The sequence below is a fragment of the Sinocyclocheilus rhinocerous genome, unplaced genomic scaffold, assembly GCF_001515625.1.
Source record: "Sinocyclocheilus rhinocerous isolate Xijiao unplaced genomic scaffold, SAMN03320098_v1.1 scaffold253, whole genome shotgun sequence".
NCBI lineage: Eukaryota > Metazoa > Chordata > Actinopteri > Cypriniformes > Cyprinidae > Sinocyclocheilus > Sinocyclocheilus rhinocerous.
Window position 1 is genome coordinate 120,105 of NW_015627238.1, and position 19,969 is coordinate 140,073.

A 19,969-nucleotide genomic window follows, 5' to 3' on the forward strand; every position below is an offset into this window, starting at 1 on the left:
AAGATCCAGGGGGCGAGGTTGGATCCAGATCCAAATCCTCCCACCTTACATATACCTAAACTTATCCGTCTCCACCCCCTGATCCCTAAACCCACCCATCTCCACCCCTAAACCTACCATCTCCACCCCCTAGATGTCTCCTATATTTACGAATGTTGAGGCCCATTGTATTTTAACACACACACACACACACACACACACACACATATATATATATATATATATAAATAAATAAATATATATATATATATATATAGTGTATAAACAATTTTTGTAGTAATATTGGGTTATTCTCTGACAACACAAAACACTTCAGTACATGCTATATAAGTAAACTTTGCTATACAAGTACATTTTATCCTTGTGATTTTCATGTAATCAACCATTTTACAGAAGGCGGAATTGGTACTTCAGTTTTACATCTGCTAGAATATAATTGAAGCCACAGCCACTGACTAAATGAAAACACCCATTTAACTAAATGCTGTACTTAAGTGTATTTTGTGCATATTGACTAAATGCAATTTACTCCACTAGATTTACAATAGACCCAGAATAATGATGAAAACAGAAGTGTGTCATGGCCAGCTTTCATCATTTGAAAGCAATCAACACTACACAGCTTTTGAAAGGCTCGTTCCATATATAGCCTTACCAGTCTGCATCTTTTCCAAATTCAAGCTGCCTCTTATTCCAGGAAACTGCTCTCCATAAGCATGCTTTTAGCTCTAGCCTTTAAATAGCTCCATCTGTACTGCAGTGCGTATAGTTAGTTAGGAAACAAGTACCTCAAGAACATAATATACAGTGCATGCAGAATGAGAAGAAAGAAAATGTGGGGGCCGCATTCCCTTCAAGACCATAGAGGAAGAGTGTTGTTTGGAGGCCCAACCACCTAGATCTGAGCAGTGTGACAGCAGAGGAATCTAAAGACGTCTTTGTATGGAACCCATCAATATATAAGACCAGATGATGAAATTGCCATGTAAGACAAGGGCTTGACTGCACAGCGTGAGAGTTCTTACAGTGGATAAACCTTGATTTTCAGACAGGAAAGACGCTGGGAAATAATTGTTCTTGCATTACCAGTAGTCTAAGATGAAACCTTTTATGTTCAATATTAAATATGAAAGTCTCAAACCTCTGACAACAATAAATAAAGTGGTGATTTCACAACTCTTAAAGAGATTCTTTCATCATTTATTCACCTTCTTGTTGCTCCAAGCCTGTAGGACTTTCTTTCTACTATGCAACATAAAAAATGAAATATTTTCTTTTATGGAAGGTCATACAGGTTTAGAAGAACAATAATAACAACATTTACATTTTTGGGTGACTCACACTACCATTCAAATGTTTGGGGTCGGTAAGATTTTTTTTTTTAATTTTATGTTTTTGAGAGAAGTCTCTAAGCTGCATTTATATGATTTAAAATACAATAAAAACTGTGATATTGTGAAATATTATTACAATTAAAAATAATATATTTTTTATTTTAATATATTTTAAAATGTTTTTTCCATGTGATGGCAAAGCTGAACTTTTCTTCAGTCTTTAGTGTCACATGTTCCCTCAGAAATCATTGTAATCTGATTTGATACTCAGAAAACATTTCTTCCTGTTATCATGTTGAAAACATATGCACTTCTTAATATCTTAGTGGAAACGGTAATACATTTATTTAAAATAGAAATGTTTCGTAATGATATTCAAAAGTCTTTACTATCACTTGATCAGTTGCTGATCCCAAACTTTTGAATGATAATGTCAATCTCTTTAAGACAAGCATTTTTAGAAATAAAAGAGACCACACTGACCAAATCAGTACGAAGTATAGAACCAAGTGTATTTTTCCCTCTGTCAATGTACACATATTTAGATTTCATCTCACAGTAACACTTTACAATTACATTAAGAACGGGAATATACTTTGACCAGCATAGGTAATTGACAATTATATCTTAAAAGAACAAACAAAACAAAAACACAAACAGAAAAAAAGCCCTGTCAATGACGTAACAAAAAACCCAAATCTAAAATGGAGGTATGGCTAGGTGTAACGCCTCATTTTTTTTTTTTTACCAAATTCAATAAAATCCCAAAACATTATCCCCCCCAAATTTCACATTTGAAAATCACTTCGTGTAACTGAAGTAATATATATTGTGAATACATTTTTTTTTCATTTGCAGAGAAAAGGACTAAACAAAAACCGCTTTGTAATAACAAGGAATGTCAATTCAGGAAAAAACATATTTTCAAATGTGAGAAATATCTAGACAGTATACTGTGTTTTTTTTTCTTCCTTTTTCCTCCTTTCCAGGAGGTGTCCTTAAATACAATAGTCTGGACACAAAGTTGTGCTGCTTTATCCATAAAAGTCTTGTCAGTTCGCTCCTTTTTAGTTTCTTTTAAGGTTTGGGAGGTGGTGAGCTGGCATTCCGATGAGAACGAGTTCCTTTTTTTCCCTCCTAGAAGAGATGCCACACAGTTCTCAAAATTTGATTAAGCCTCCGTTCTCTTTAATCTGTTAGTTTCACTGTCTAGTCTCATTCAGATGGGTATTGGGCTGTAGTTTCACACCATAGAGAATATAGGAGGCAAGAGAAAGAGTTCTCGTAGTCTTGCGTATATCTTTCTCATGCCGGAGGACGAACGAGGACAAACACTCACACACACACACACACACACAAGCGCACACGCACATACGCATACGGTATGCACGATACACACAAACCTGTCTCCTGTAGCGTTTTCAGCAATGTCCTGTATTTACATAGATACAACATCTTTTGTCCAAGCTGATGTTCAGTTCAGGACAGTCCCGCTTTCTGAGGTCTCTTTTGTCCGCGTCGTGCTCGCCCATGGTACTATGAATCCTTCCGGGTGAGATGAGAGTTATCAACTTTATGTATTTCATATCAAAAACTCCCATGGAAAGCTGAATGTGAATACATCATGCATGGAACACAATTAGAAGCCTAACAGATCACAATGTTTTGGCACCATGGAGAGAGAGAGAGAGAGAGAGAGAGAGAGAGAGATACCTACTGAATGCCTTTCATTCGCTTTTTTAAGTTCTAACAACCTTCTGAGCTCTTCTACACCTGCTGGTGGAGCAGGCTTCACCGTCTGATCTGCCATTCTAAGCGAGAACGTGTTTATGAAACCATGGCGGATAAACACCAAAGAAAGAATTAGATTCATGTGTTCCATTGCGGAGAGAGATAAATCCTAATTTCTACACTAACAAATGGTACCAGAGTCGAAATTAATTCAAACTCTTCGGCTCAATCAGAGAACGAAACCGAAGATGTGATGTTATCCGCTGCCTTTCTAACCGAACACGTTTTTTCCCTTCGAAAAAAGTGTCAGATTTAACATCTCCACAAGAACTGATGGGAGCATCTGCTTGTCTCGTGCAAATAACTAACACAATCGCTTCTGTTCTTCATGAATTATTACAACGAGGGCCAGCGAACGTCTCGTTGAAGATCTCAATTTCATAGCTCTGTGAAGATAATATTAAACAAACGTTCAAGAATAGCACCAAAAGCTCATGTGTGGAGACATCTGTTAAACCGGCAGGTTTTCTCTCCCTGTCCATGGTGTTTCGTTACTCTCCCGTGGAGGCCCGGCCCACGCAAAACATAAATTTTTAATCGCAAAGAGGGCATTACATCATTTGGAATGTAATGGAAGATTTTCTTTAGACATGATAGCGATAAAATTACATACAACAATGGCTTCGCAAGACAGAAACGAAAGGAGGAGCTATCGTTCAGTGTTCCTTCCTCCTCATTCCCTACGTCCGTATCTTTCGGTGGCAGAAAAACGTTTGGAGAAGTAAACAGAAGATTGTGTGGCTTAAATGTTTGAGGATGCAGAGGAGGTGATTTGAAGGTTTAAAATCCTCCTCCTCGGTCTCTCTCAGACGTAATACTCCTTGTCTTTATTCTTCTTGCCCTTGGTGGTCGTCTTTGCGATGGCCGCGGTCATGCTCGGCGTCTTCTCTTTGACCACGGCGCCGTTGCTTTCGGATCCCGAATTGCGGCTCTGGTCCACCTGATAAGAACCTTCGTCTCGGTTGCGGTACTTGTACATGGCGTAAAGGAGGATGAGGATGCAGAGGGCGGCAGCTGCCACGATGCCCACCACCATGCCTGTGGTGCTGCTGGACTCCCTGATTACCTCCACGGCGCCCGGGCGGCCCTTCTCCATCAGGTCGGTGGGGTGAGCTGTGGGCACATGGGGGAAACCAGGCGGGTAGGTTAATCCTGGAGTGTGACGGGAGGACGGGGCGGGCGGCAGGAGCACCTGGTCACGGGTGTTCATTTTGCCTGCGGGGATGTGGAGCTGGTTGGGGTGAGTGGTGGGGCCGGGGATTGGAGGGCGGTGGTCACCTGGGCTCTGGCCTCCGCTCTTGCCCACGGCGGGGGGCGGCGGTAGGACCGTCCTGTCTGTGACCATGGGGGAGTTTTTGTAAAAGTCCTCGTCATCGGACTCCGTCATCTCTCCGGAGCCGAAGGCCGATACCTCCATGGGGTCGCCGCAGTCCTCCTGGTCTGGAGGGCATGGCGGGCGGAGGTCGGACAGAACGAGGGACTCTTTGGTGGTTTGGAGAGGGGTCAGGGATGTGGGGGGGGCAGGGATGGCGGGGTAACGGGTGGCTATGGGAAGGGGGTCTTGGGTGTCCACAGTAATTATAGGCAACACAAGTTCACCTCCTGGGATGGGAGAGGAGAAAGGGTGAGAGGAAGAACAATTAGTAAGTCGGACAGGACAAGGGACTCTTTGGTGGTTTGGAGAGGGGTCAGGGATGTGGGAGGGGCGGGGATGGCGGGGTAATGGGTGGCTATGGGAAGGGTGTCTTGGGTGTCCACCGTAATTATGGGCAACACAAGTTCACCTCCTGGGATGAGAGAGGAGAAAGAACAATTAGCAAGGACTCGAGAATGTTTACATGCACACACACGCGCACACTATTAATAATAGAATTAGAATTCTATTCTGTGCAATTTATTCTAAGACAAAGATTCTACACACAGTACTTTATATTCACATGTAAAATTCTACAGTATTTTCTAAACCTACTCAAATGACTAACATAAACACGTCTAGATCACTACAGTAACATGTAAAACAGAACCAACTCATATCTTGAATAGCTCTTGGCTCTTCTTTGGTTAAACAAGATAGCAAACCATGGAGTTTGGGTCACTTACATCAACAAATAGGCCGCATGATTTTTGCATGGAAAAAAAGCAAATTACAAAAAACAAAGGTGTGTAAGATGGTCCCTTTAAAAGCACAGATTTTCTCCCCTTTATACTCTTTGACATTCATCTGTGCTCTAGGCGTTAATTTGACAGATTTCACTATGCAATGATCAAATCCTCTGCATATGCGCATTGTGTAATAAGTTAAATGCTGTGTCTCAAAACCTAATTAGGTGATTTCTGTGTAATGCTATATAGGGAATTGTCTATATAAATCTTATTACAAACAAAATGGAAGCTCAAGAGTGGATTTGACTGATATGAGATCTGAGATGCTCTTTTAAGGCAGAAACTTCTGATTCTGATGTTGGCATGTGATTAATAAATTGAATATAAAGCACACAGACAGCCAAAACACATTTTAATTATACACACTACTTTCAAATGTTTGGGGTCAGTATTTATATTTTATGTTTTATTCACCAAGGACACATTTAATTGATCAAAAGTGACAGTAAAGCCATATATAATTTTAGAAAAAAATTCTATTTCAAATAAACCTTCTTTTGAATGAGTAATAGCTGCTGAAAATTCAACTTCATTCACAGTATCAAACTACATTTTAGATTTTTATTTTTTATTTTTAACAGTAAAAAATAATCACATATATTACTATATTTACTATTGTTTTAATCAATTATTACTATATTTACTATATTTTTAGCAAATAAATACTATTATGAAATGAATGCTATATTTTCATCAATAAATACAAAAACATGAAAAGATCTTACCAACCACAAACTCCTGAATAATAGTGTAAAACTTCATCATGTCTTTAATACTGGGGGGGGGGTTAACTTTAAATTAAAGTTAAAGGGTAACTTTAATTTTAAAAATATTTCTTATTGAATGGAGCTTGTCACATCACATTATGGGATGGCTTTATCTATGAAACAAAAAAAGCTATACTAAAAGCTATACTAGGCATGCAGCTGACTAGATTTTGAGACAGAGCCAATAAATAGGGCTGTTGTAGCAATTATTTAATAAGAAATGTCTGGGCTAATGCGTTTAATTTCCCAACATTTCATTCAACTAAAATAATCTGAAATGAAACCAAAGGCTTGGACAAATGTCAAACAGCAACAGCTGATTTTCCAGATGGGCCATCAGAAACAACTCAACCACTCTGAATGATTGCAACATAATGCACAATCACAAGAGAAATAGCTGAGCACAGAGTAATAATTCCATGTACTATGCAACACGGTTTGATGTCACACCTACATTACTGATATGTGAAAGCTCAAAGCGGAACCCAGTGATGGAGTGGAAAGGCCACTTAGCATTATGAATAGCCCAGATGGTAGAAGGCCACCCTTTAAGCAATATAACCCTTAGTCTAAACTCAGTCAGATCAGCTCATAATTTAGTACCTAAATGACCTGCTGAGCTCCAAAGTATACGTCTTTGTTTATAGCATCTATGGGGTTAATATGAGGGAAGAGTGCTAGCAGAAAAGCATTATGGGTAACAGAATTCACATTAGGAACACAAATTAAAATTGACACTATATTTTAGATCCAACTGAAGTTATTTCCTGAATATTTGCAATCGTTTCATTTTACATATAAAACATGTTTTTTACTGAACACATAAGATATAAAAACATAACAGTTTTAAAAATGAACAAAAAATTAAAAATGATTAAAATAGAAGCTCTTGCTGGAATTAAAATGAGAAATTATCTACTGAACTGCACTACATCCAAATGTAATATATCCGCAAGTCATTAAAATCCACTGCTTAATTAAAAAAATGTTAAATTCTTTTAAGAAAGTAGTTTGATCTGATGTTTGTGCTGCCTGTGAGCGTCTGCAGCTTGTGTGGGTCTGTATGGCCTCATTGCTTCTGTGTGTGTTTGAACTCACCAGTGCCGGGCTCACACTCCTCCAGATCCTCATCATCACTGGGACATTCGGCTGACGCCACCAGCAGGTCATCTGAGTTCTGAAAGAGAATACAGGTACAGATGGTTCATGTTTCCAAGTTTGGAGGCAGATTCTATTTATTCTGATTTCTCTGCACCCTTCTCTGCAAGCAATCTGAAATTGTGACTGTTATCTTATTTGCCCAGTTTTCTTTTAAGCCCAGCGCTTTTGTCATATTTAGACATATTACTCATGCCCCAGGGGTTGTTTTTATTAAAGTTAACCGTTTTCAGCCTTTTCACATTAAAACTTTTCACTAACGTTTTTATTATTATAACTACTTTTCAAATACATTTTGATATTCTAGTTTTACCCTTGACCCATACTGTAATTTTTATTTTTATTTTTTTTTATCTGACATTTACGGTAAAATACCAGCAGCTGTGGTTGCCAGAACTTAACCGTAAAAATATGGTAGCAACATTTGAGGTTTTACAGACTTAACTTAAATTCACAGTAAAAAAAGGGTATTTCAATAATTGATTTATGTTAATATATCAACCTATTGAATTACTAATATCTGTTTTGTACCACTGTAATACACTGACAACCACCAAAAACAGGTGGTGAATGTCACATGATGAACCAAAGTTCACAAACACACAACAGCTCTTCCATAAGCTGAGGAGGGAAATACTTAAATATAGAAGGTGCATATAGTGATATTTCAGTATCACTTGCAGTATACTGAAACAATGCAATAAACGTTAATGTAACAACATTAGACGCAAGATAAAACCCCAATGTACACAACTGTTAAGAAACAACTAAGATGATAAGTTATTTCAAAGAAAAACATCAAATGTGAAGTGCCATGCAGGGAATTCTGGGAATTCTGTCAATTTATGGTTTTTCACTGTAAATTATACAATGACTTGTTCTAAAAAAGACACAGTGTTTAAGTGTTGTCTCATTTTAACAGTGTTTTACTGTAGAATTACAGTTATTCACCGTATATATACATACGGTTAACCAATTAACAAGTTCTTCCTGTTGCATTTTTACAGTTTTTTACTGTTAAAATAATGATTTTTTTTTTTTATAGTGCAGACTTTCTGAAAGTATAAAAACAATAGAAGATAGTATACAGAATAAACAATATTAACATAATAAACAACATAACGTAATAAACAAACAATTTCAATATTTATTGTGTGATTTATATAAATGTAAAAATTACAGTAGTCTCAGTTATTTTCACCACATAAACAATTTTGCCCTTAATTAATTAATAAGATTTTGTTTGTTTGTTTAAATCAGTGTACTTGTTTACCAGGGAGACTATGTTGTCAGTGAAGAGCATACTTGAATAAAATGAGAAAATATTATTTATTACATTTTTATTTATATTTTTATATTCTGCCATTTTTAATTTATAACTTTGTAAAATGATGCAAAAAGTGTGAAAATAAAATTTAATGTATTTAGGATACATAAAATGCTACCTATGAAATTACCATTAGCAACACAAAGGAGTCTGGCATTTTATTCAAACATTTAAAAAAAATGTCACTTCCACTACTTCCTAAATTGTGGCGGAAATGTCATTTTAAAACACTGTTAATGAAAATACTCATGACATCCAGAAAATGACAGAATTCTTCTGTGATGCACGTCCACTGTTTTAACTGTATTTTCTTAAAGTCCACAGGCTCAAAAGCACCCATGGCTGAATTGTTCAGCTCTTACGATGCAGTGATGCTAGACCAAATGGCTTCACTGCCCCTTGGTTTGACCTGAGTTTGAATTAACATTCCCGACTCATACCTCACATTCATAAAACATGTAATTGGATCTGGGCCATGACTGATTTGGGCGCATCAGTTTGTCCTTTCCTATCGAGAGGTCAGAACAATTTCGCTGTTCACTCATAATGGCATATTTATCTGTTTGCGAGGCTGGGAGCATCGACAGAATGAGCCTCCCCTTTCGAAGGCTAGATGAGGTATATGGAGGCATTTATTGATGGTGACACCAGTATTTGCATTCGCGCTCTCTATTTTAATACCCACAAACAAAAACACAGCTAGAGGAATACCTTTTTCATCTGTATGTAATGAAAACAATCATGGTAAGCATCATAAACTATTAAAAGAGTTAAGCCCTAAAGGTTCATGTGTGCGCATTCCATGATGCGATAACTGATATAATACCTTTTTCCTTCTTCATTCAAGACCAGATAAGATTCTAGCTTAATATATGCAAATATGCATCACCTCTGTATTTCAATATTTGTCGTTTTGACCACGATTGACATGCATATACTAATGGAATTGGCTTGTAGACAGTCTTAATCGGTCTAGATGAAACAGTGCCGTATTGATTTATTCCACATTTTGCTAGCGCTTTTCTTGTTCTTTGACTGTTCACCATTGTCAGCTACAAATATTTCAAAACCTCAACTGGCCAGAGTTAAATTACTTTCGAAGGTAAGCTCATTGAGAAAAACATTCTGTTTTAAAGCCTTTCCATCATATCAGCAATGTTATTATGCTTTATTTACACCAAATGTACAAAAACATTTCGTGTCCTCGACATCCATCAAATATGTAGCTGAACTCTGCTGAAACTGAAAAAAGATGACAAACATTAAATGTACAGAAAGCACCATCAGGGTTATTTCAAACAAAAAGCCATGCTTTGAACAATCAAAGCATTTATTGGGACAAAAGAAAAGCTGTGACAAATTTGCTTGATTTTTGAGTCTGATTTACAAATACTAATGACTCTGACATTTCGAACTTCTAATTAAAAGACGCATTGCAGCATTAGTTTTGCCTGACTGGGTTTATTAAAGGATAATTAGCGCGCTTCTTATCTGCACTTCTGCACAATGCTTATGTGTTTGGTAAGACAAGTTTATTAAGAGCACTGACATTGCAGGTTGTGTTTTGATATGTGCATACATTTCTGACAAAAACGTCATGACTCATTTTATTATTGACATGGCAAAAAAGTTTTTTTGACAGGGCACTTTAAATGTCCTAATCCTTAAAAGGGAAGTATAGTATCATGTCAGCTTGATCAAGGGCTTACTTAACAGACACTATTCACAACGGCACGATTTCCAATGCGCTGCAAGAGCCCTGACGTGGGCTGTGATTTACGTGGTGTCGTGAAGGTTCACTTCAAAAGCACCACAAATTTGAAGTCCAATTTGAGGTTGTGGAAAAGCAATCTTAGAACAAAAGATTTGTGCTGCTGGAGGTATGGACGCTTTGATACAAAACAGCACAAGCTGCTCAAAATGAGGCTGAAATAATAACATATGTCTGACCCTGCAGCTCTGACTGATTTTCAGAACACTTGATTTGAGTTTGAAATGTACGCCGAGTAGATTTGATCTTCAAATGTTCAGATATTTTCGCTCCTGATGTGAGCTACCTTGCTTACTATTGCCTACAAAGGTCATTGTCAGGCAACATTATAAGTGTGTTGATCCAGAACTCTCTATGTAAGTCTGTTTACCACACAAGTGATCCACATGGACTTGTTACATTTATTACAATTAATTGCAAAAAAGTGTAGCATTAGCATGCTGCTAAACTAACAACACAATATTCTGCATGGGAATGACTCACAATTCATTTCAATAATGTAACAGCATGTTGCTAAACTAACAACAAAATAGTCTGCACATGATCAAATCAATTTCAATAGTGACTAGCATGTTGCTCTAATACTCTGCATGAGATCGACTTCAATAGTGTTAAAGGGGTCATATGATGCGATTTCAATTTTTCCTTTCTCTTTGGAGTGTTACAAGCTCTTGGTACATAAAGAAGATCTGTAAAGTTGAAAAGACTAAAGTTTCAAATCCAAAGAGATATTCTTTATGTGGCGAGGGGGGCGTGGGAAGGCGAAAGGCTGCAGCGGGAGAAAGGGTTTGGAGACGAGCGGTGATAAGGAGGTCAAGTGAATAATGATTAACACCTGTTTGCAATTCCAGTGATTGGCGGAGAGACGTGAGATAAGCGCCCGCCGACCTGGGAGAGGGGAGAGAGTCGTAGCAGAGTGTGCGTTGTGTGACCAGACCAGACTGTGGAGGCAGAGAGCCGAGCAGCACTTATTTTTTGTTCTATTTTTGTTTTGGGGGACAAATAAAGAGGTTTACCTGCCACCCCTGACTTCCTCGTCCTTCTTCCCGAACTGAAAACTTTGCTACACTGGTGCCGAAACCCGGGACGAGGAAGCCTGCAGCCAGCGCAGCCCACGCCACTTGCGGAGCTCGTGAAGTCACTCGCCGGGCTTCACCAAACCCAACACCAGGCGCTGATGGACCTCAAGCTGGAGCAGGAGGATCGGTTCCGGCTGTTGGTCCAGGCGCAGGATGAGGACCGGCGGGTCCTCCGGAGCTTGCTTGGCCGGGAGGGCACCCCAGCAGCGGCCCCCTCCATCGCCCACGTCCCGCTGATGAAGATGGGTCCACAGGATGACCCGGAGGCTTTCGTGGACCTCTTCGAGAGGACATCGGAGGCGTGCGGCTGGGCGCGCACCCAATGGCCGGTGCGCCTGATCCCGCTGCTAACTGGGGAAGCACAGGTGGCAGCCCAACAGCTGCCTGGCGCGAACCTCCTGGCCTACGATGATCTGAAGCGGGCCATCCTTCAACGAGTCGGCCGTACCCCCGAACAACATCGGCAACGCTTCCGGTCAAGGGAGCTGGGGGACAGCGGCCGCTGACCATCTGGTGGCGTGCCCAGGGGTCGGCGAGCCCCTTTGTAACCTCTCTCTCTCTCCCCCCTCTCCTTCCCTTCCGTCTCTCTCTCGGCCTATTCCTACTCCCAGGTCGCATAGTAATGCGCCCCCACGAACCCCACAGCGGGGTGGGGTCTTCCAGGGGACCAGACCGGGGACACGAGGGGGCGTAGCGGAGAGCGCAGGAGCCGCTGCTCCATCGCCGCCTTTCTCCTCTCTCCGCCAATCTCTTGGCCATCCTTCTGCCGCTGGGGCGGCGGGAAGGCCTGGGCCGGCCTGCTGGAGATGCGGGGACCCGGGTCATTTTTTGGACCGGTGTCCAATGATGGAGGTGGGAGCGTTGATCCGGGTTCCCGACTCCCCGGCGGCTGCCCCCGATCAAGCCGGGCTGTACCAAATACCTGTGAGTATCAAGGGGGGTACATATCAGGCTTTGGTGGATTCAGGCTGCAACCAAACCTCCATTCATCAAAGCCTGATGCAACAAAGGGCGTTGGATACGAGCCGCAAGGTTAAGGTGAGGTGTGTGCACGGGGATGTGGTGGACTACCCATTATTTGCTGTTAGTATTCATTTTCGGGGGAAAACGCATAGAATAAAGGTGGCGGTTAATTCCCACCTTAGGCATCCGCTGATTTTGGGGACAGATTGGCCAGCTTTTACACAATTATTGGGGGATTTGTGTGCGGATGCTTCTTGGGAGACAGGGCTGGGAAACGGGGAAGCGGTGGCGCAGGTTGGAGATGCTGTTTCGGGACCGTCACAGGCTGTCTCAGAGGAAACGAGAGCGAGGGCGGAGCCTATTTCCCCCGAGCTGGATGACTTTCCGCTGGAGCAGTCTCGTGATGAGACGCTGAGAAATGCGTATGACCGGGTCCGCACCATCGACGGGCAGCTTCTCCAGCCTGACCAACCTCTCTCGTATCCCTATTTTTCCCTTATAAAAGATAGGTTGTATCGGGTGACCCAAGATACCCAAACAAAAAAGAATACAACCCAGTTATTAGTCCCAAAAAGCCGTCGGGAAATGCTTTTCCAGGCGGCTCATAGTAGTCCCATGGCAGGCCACTTGGGGGAGGAGGAGGTCAAGTGAATAATGATTAACACCTGTTTGCAATTCCAGTGATTGGCGGAGAGACGAGAGATAAGCGCCCGCCGACCTGGGAGAGGGGAGAGAGAGAGTCGTAGCAGAGTGTGCGTTGTGTGAACAGACCAGACTGTAGAGGCAGAGAGCCGAGCAGCGCTTATCGTTTATTTTATTTTTGATTGTGGCGACCAATAAAGACGTCTACCCACCACCCCTGACTTCCTCGTCCTCCTTCCCGACTCACGAACTGTATTACACTTTATAAAAGTTAAGAGTCAACCATGCCTACCTAAAACGGCTCATTCTAACACGCCCCCACATATCTACATCACTATGTGGGAAGATTTGCATAACGCCGCCCAAATGTTCACGCAAAGAAAGAAGGCGTAACTTTTATTCTCGCTGTTGCCGCGATGTTGTGGAGACGCTGTGTGTTTCGTTGTGAAAACGAAACTACTTTATTTGGCCTTCCAAAAGAGGACAATATCCGATTCGTCATGTCAAGAGCTGATCCGTGCTGGTCGCTGAGGAAATACATCAACTTAGTGCTGTGGATCACCGGATCGGCTTTCACCGTTTTCACAATTGAGGAATTCTTCTCTACATGGAGGTGGAAGGTGTATGATCGCCATCCCCATGAGCATGTCACCCTTCAAGCCATGGATGAAGCTTGTGGTGATATAACTGCAGAGCAATGTCAAGCTTGGATTCGTCATGCCAGAAGGTTTTTCCCGCGGTGCCTGAACAATGAAGACATTCACTATGATGTTGATGAAAATTTATGGCCAAATGTTGAAGACCGGCTTGATAATTAATGTGAATTTCAGATCTACATTTACAGGTTGTTGTTGTTTGGTTTTTTTTCACATGCAACCACAGTATTGTTGTAAACTAAAATTAAAATAAAATACTTATTTTTTTGCTTGCGTATGTAAATGAGTTTTGATGTGTTCTTTGATCACATTTTCATGTTGTATAAAGTTTTTTTTTTTTTTTTAAATATAGCTTTTGTCTGAACGTAAGTGTAACATTTCCTATGATGGCTGTGTATACAGTTTTACAGTACAGTAACATTCATTCTGCACCGAGGGTGATTTGAAACCTGTACCTTGTATTGTTTGCTACTGAATGAACTGATTGTTAAAAGTACCAAGTTGAAAAAAGATCTTACTGTTGTGTTTTGGTGATTAAACCAAATGTTCTCAATACATATCACAATGATCTTGTGTTCTGAAACAATGATTATGTGGAATGAAAATATGTGCAACTACAATGAAATCATGAGACCAGGTTTTGAAAGAATGACTAGTGGTATTACAAGTGTGATCAGTTTAAAGTTTTGTACTGAGAGTTTTGAAAATGTACACCTTACTTATGAAAATAGTACCAAACCAATTAAAAAAAACTGTAAACTACAGAGATGTATTTTTTACACTGTGAATGGTAATATAGTTCATAAATGAATGAATTTGTAGTCTAGACACAGTGTTTGGTGCTCTTCCATATAAATGTCTTACTCATCTTGGGGAGAAGAGGAGAGGAGTGGTGCACTGGGACTTCCTTGGCACTAAGCTGTCTCACTCAAATCCCCATTTCCCTGCTATTGCTTTGTATGACTATTTACACCCAGGACAGCGTGGATTAGAAGTGATTCACAGCGCACACGTGAGAGAATCCGTGCCCGTCCTCATTTGCGCTAATGCGTGCCGCTAGTGGCTATGGATCTTGGCAGTTTCACTATGATTGACACTGATTGTTATTGAGCTTGCCCTTTATTCGTATCAACGTGCATCTCCTGATCAATGGAGTTGAACACCACATGAATAAAGGCTGACAGTGGGGGAGGCAAACGCCCCTAACTTGCTACCAATATGTGATGAATGGGGGGCCGAGACAACACACATGTCAGATATGACACTCAATATCCTCCATATTAATAGCCTTGTGCTCCAGCGTTTTACAGATGCTGCTTGAGGTTAATGTGTTTTCTTAGGCTGTCAACAGACTTGAAAAATTGCTGGACTAGGAACAACAATGGTCAGTCTATGCTTTCATGACAAGAGAGGAACAAATATTTTAAGGAAAGTCTTTATTCCCAAATAAATCAGGGTTCAACAGTGTAGATGGCCCCAAGTTATTTAGCTGAATAACATAGGGTTTTGTTGAAACTGTGAGAATGATATGATTTTTTATCGTTCTGAATATACTACATACTATATATATATATATATATGTGTGTGTGTGTGTGTGTGTATAGCGAATATAGTATATAGTGTGTGTATATAATAGTGACTTCAGAATAAATTGAAGTGTTTTTATTTTTTGAGTTGCTACACACACACACACACATATTAACCTCATATTAACCTCAAGCAAATTGCGAATTTAAAATATACATTTATGGTACATTTTCAACAATATAAAATTAAACATATACTTTTCCTGACACATTTAACTGTAAAAAAAAACAAGTCCTTTAATCAGAGTAAAAAAAATGATGTCAAACTGGAAATCTGACTAATGGAGAGAAATTTAACCGTTTTGTTTAAAGTGTTTGCTTTCACAAGAAAAGTGCTACAGCTCTAAATATGTTTCTCGAGGCTTAGAAAATAATGACTTGAGAAAATTGCAGGACCGTTCAAAGGAAATGCGACTAGTAAAATACTATGTGTGGGAGGAATGAAAAGAAAAGCATATGTGGGGGAGATATATCCTGACACATGCGAATCCGAGCATTATGATTCTTGTCCTTCAGGGCCTTCCAGATGTAGAGTGACGGCTCTTTTTCGAGCAATAAATGACAGTTTTTTTACCCCAGGGTGGTCTGACCTGTCAGCTCTTTTATTGCTGATACCAACTGGACATCTTGTAAAACAAAACTCTTTATAAACGCAACAAAATCCCTCGTTCAGGAGAGACGGGTCAACAAGAGGCCCGTTTCTCTGGATGAATGCACCGTCCACCGTCCCGTCCTTACCTGCGTAATACTGTCCTTCAGGCTGGGAGAGCGCTGTCTACGGGTGGTGGTAGTGGCCATGGTGGTAGTGGTCTCCATTATGGTGGTGGACATGTCCGCCGCAGCTGGAGGGGTGGCCGAGGTGGTCTCTGTAGACAGGACAGAGGGTGCGTCTCCAACCAAACGCAAGTTTCCTGTCACCTGCACGTTTGGATCCCCCTCGGCGGCCAATTTTAGCACTTGCAACCCGTTGTAGTATAGGCCTGAGATCTGGCCCTGGAACGGCCGTCCCTTATCCTGACCTCCCACCTTTATAGCCGCCTGGCTGTTGAAGATAGTCAACTGCCGACCTGTGATGGATCAGAGAGGAGATGGAGAGAGAGCGAGATATAGAGAAAGAGAGAGCAGTACGACAGTAAGGAGAGACAGAGAAGCAAAAAGCGACCATCAGTACAAGCTGTTTTTGGCGTCACCGACATGATGTGTCTAAATCAGCTGATAACACTTTTAACATTTAAACCTGGCGATGGAAATCTCCAATTCTAATGGCAGCCGTATCTGACCCGGTTAGTGCAGGGGATAAAATTTTATATTAAACATGATGCCAAAGATCAATCCTGAAGCCTGAGGTGGCTCCTCTATGAGGGCCAGATCGAGGAGCAATGGAAGAGCCCCTATCATTATAGAATAATGGCTGTATATTATAATTTGAGCCTCATTAAACTAGTAGGGCTTGAGCTGTGGATAATGAACTGAATAAGGAGGACCAAATTGGAAAACAATATTTATGAGTATGTAAAGAGTTTTGGATATGTTTTATTCAGAGACAGAGGCCTTCTTGATGCTAATCTGCATGAATAAGTGTCATCTGCCAGCTCAAATGCTAATGTGTCACCGAGGCAAGAGGAGTTTCTCCTCAAGCCCCACAAATAGACATACATAGGGGCACGCACACGAACACAAACACACTATGCCTCTGCAATGAGGATTTCATCCACTGAATCTCCACTGAGTTGTCACTAAGTCATTTCACATAGAATACACCACTGGTTGAATTGACCATTGAGTTGACGATCATGAAAATACAAGAAATCTAAATCACTATTATAAAAGCTACAACAGGCGCTACAGGTTTGATTCAAGTGGTTTTGAATTATAATAGGGAATGTTAAGCAATCGGGCTAAACTTTAGATATAATTTAATGCCAACAAAACCTTCAGAATTACTACTTAGAGAGGAAAAGGATGGTTAACTCAAAGTGCCATTTCCTTTGGCCTCTGAGAGCTGGACTGCCGCCATCCATTTAATCCTGATGAACAGGTACTCTGACACAGTTGATTATGAAGTGGGCAGTTGTTATCCCCTCTGTGAGAGCCACTTAATGCTTAATGAAGGGTTGCCATTTAACACAAGTAGGGTCTCGATTTTAACAGTTGAAAATAACCAAGTTTGACATGTGAGTGGAGATAAAAAGACCATCATCTCGGAAAGGCATGTCGTTAAAGAGCGGGAAGAAGCCAGATGGCCACTTTCCACTTGCACATGTTCTTTTATCGTTCAGTGGAAAGATTATTCTGATTAATGTATGACATTAAGGATGGTTACATATGCTGACATAATACAGTATGTAAAGTACTACTGAGAAAACGGTATGAACGACAGTTTCTCTTTATCACTTTAGTGATAGTAGCTCATGGAACTTTAAATGACAGTTCAGCCAAAAATGAATATTCTATCATTATTTGCTCATGTTGTTTGTATATATAAAATATAAAATTAGATATTTTAAGAACATTTTGAGAACTGTTTTTGCCTATACATTGAAAGTCAATGGGGACACTACACCCCATTGACTTTCTTTGTATGGACGATTTTTTAAAGATATTTTATTGATTCAGAATTGTTGAAAGAAAAATTATATATAATATCAAATGATTCATTTTATTTTCTTATTTTTTTTATTCAGTCACTGGAATAAAGCGACCAGAACAGTATCTAAAATTTCTCCTTTTGTGTCCTGCGGATGTTTGGAACAACATGAGACATTTGTAAAAATAACGACAGAATATTCATATTTTGGTGCATTACTCCTGCTATTTAAAAATGTGCAATGAGATTTAATTTCCTCGCATGTCAGGCATAAAGGCAAAAAAAAAAAAGGTTTTCCTGTGAATAATTCAAGGTTGGACAGATCTCTTCTTTGCGTCTAAATGTGAGACCCAGTGACAGAGGTTAGAAGATTTAATGGAGGAGAATGAGGAGACCAAAGAGCCTTTGAGATAGAGAGCACGAGGCACAGACAAATTTCTCACACAAAGACCAGTCACTCAGTAAAATGTAGCATTCATACAGGACACATAACTGATGTATGAGGGCTTTGTGTCATTATCATTACTTATAGATTAGAACTGATAAATAATTACACATGTTAAAGGGACATTGTTAATCACATCTGAATGTGCAAAGGCTGACATCAATTTTCCTCTCATTTGGTTACGAAAATGTCTTTCATTAATATTTAGACTGTTTAACCCTCTGAGTTAGTTCGATTTAGGGGGGTTTAAGACGGAATTAGCTTTAGTTTAACGCCCTATTTATATCAAACAGCAGAAAACAAATCAGACAATGAGGAAATACTCATCGCGTATATATATATAAAATTATATATTGATAAAGGATGTTAGTTGGATGCACAAGGGAGAGCTAAACGTCTGAAAATGACTTTTAGACAAATGTAGAACTGAACTTTGGATCACGTTATACTCTGCATGTTATCGAGTTCAATCAACGAAGATATGCAGACTTAGAAAGGTCAGTTTTCATTGAAAAAAACAGTGCGAGCGTATTTGTTTTACACTTAACATTTAGATGTGATGTTAGCTCAGCACAGAAAAGGAAGTTTGCATATAGATGAAATAAGTGCAACCAACCAAAAAGTCTGATAACTTACACATAACAGTAGAGCATTAATGCCCAATTTTCTTTGATAATGTGCTGATGCAGGCGTCTGAGATCGTTTCTGCACTTTAATAACCGAAATAGTTTCTTGGGGAAAATCGAATAACATGCAGGATTCATCTGTTTACAGATGTCTCACGGGTCCAAAGATTACAGCACGGTTAAGTTTCAACACGTTTTTTTTTAATTCATTACACTCAAAGGGTTAAAGGGGATTTTGAAACGTTATTCTGGTTTTAGTGTTATAAGAAGCAATAGTCCCTTTAACTGCTTGGGATTGGAAAATATAAATCTAGATTTTATAGTTAAAGTGTTTTTAAATACCCTTGCTTCAAGATTAGCGAAGTCAGAGGGGATCACAGAAGGAAAACATAAGACAGCAAAAAAAGAAACTATTTACAGACAGTTGTTGCAGTTATGGAGCGTTGCTAGAGGGTTAGTCAGGGTTATGTTTAAGATTAAACCTTAATGTCTGAAGCGGTGCAGTTCTAACTTTGTGAAGGACATGATCTGAAAAGCACAAGCCACATGGAGAGGACCGATTGGATTTACATTGTAAGTAGGCAGCCACAATTCACGGTTTGCTTTGGCCCACTACATGCCAATGCAAAGGCTTTGGTTTTAGGAAGTTTCATTGAAAATGGCTTGAAGCTTTGTGGTTTTAGGGGAACTGCACCTCTTACAGAGCCTTAATAAGTCATTAAGTCATTGTTTAATTAATTCATTTTTATTACCTTTGTCGAGTAGCCACTCGTCAACTACCCGACCAAGTCTGTATGGAATTCTTTGCCTGGCTATAGCAAGCCGTTCATTATCAATGTTCCCTTCAAAGAATTTAGAGAGACAGATAAGAGGTTAATATCTGGAAGTTCAAGGGTCACATGGTTAAAAACATGGCAACAAGACTATCAAGTTTAGCAAGTTAGGAAGTCTAAACGAGCTTTATGCTGGTAGTTATGTGGTTTTAAGGTGGATTCTTAGTTATTAGACAGTTTAGAAGCTTGAGACTAATTAGAGCATGTTTAATTCTGTTTAGAAAGCTTTGAGGACATATTT

At 39.9% G+C, this 19,969-nt stretch overlaps 1 protein-coding gene across 1 annotated transcript in view; it reads right to left on the minus strand.

Annotated features, from left to right (window-relative positions):
- Window positions 1–1,840: 1,840 nt before the first annotated feature.
- Window positions 1,841–19,969, minus strand: part of nrxn2a (neurexin 2a) — a 431,782-nt gene continuing 413,653 nt past the window's right edge. Inside the window, exons 22-25 of the mRNA XM_016532627.1 lie at window positions 19,648–19,737; window positions 15,976–16,304; window positions 7,154–7,232; window positions 1,841–4,727 (exon numbers count right to left, since the gene is read on the minus strand). Of these exons, the coding sequence (XP_016388113.1) occupies window positions 3,931–4,727; window positions 7,154–7,232; window positions 15,976–16,304; window positions 19,648–19,737 (1,295 nt within the window). The 3' untranslated portion in view covers window positions 1,841–3,930. The remainder of the gene's footprint in view (window positions 4,728–7,153; window positions 7,233–15,975; window positions 16,305–19,647; window positions 19,738–19,969) is intronic.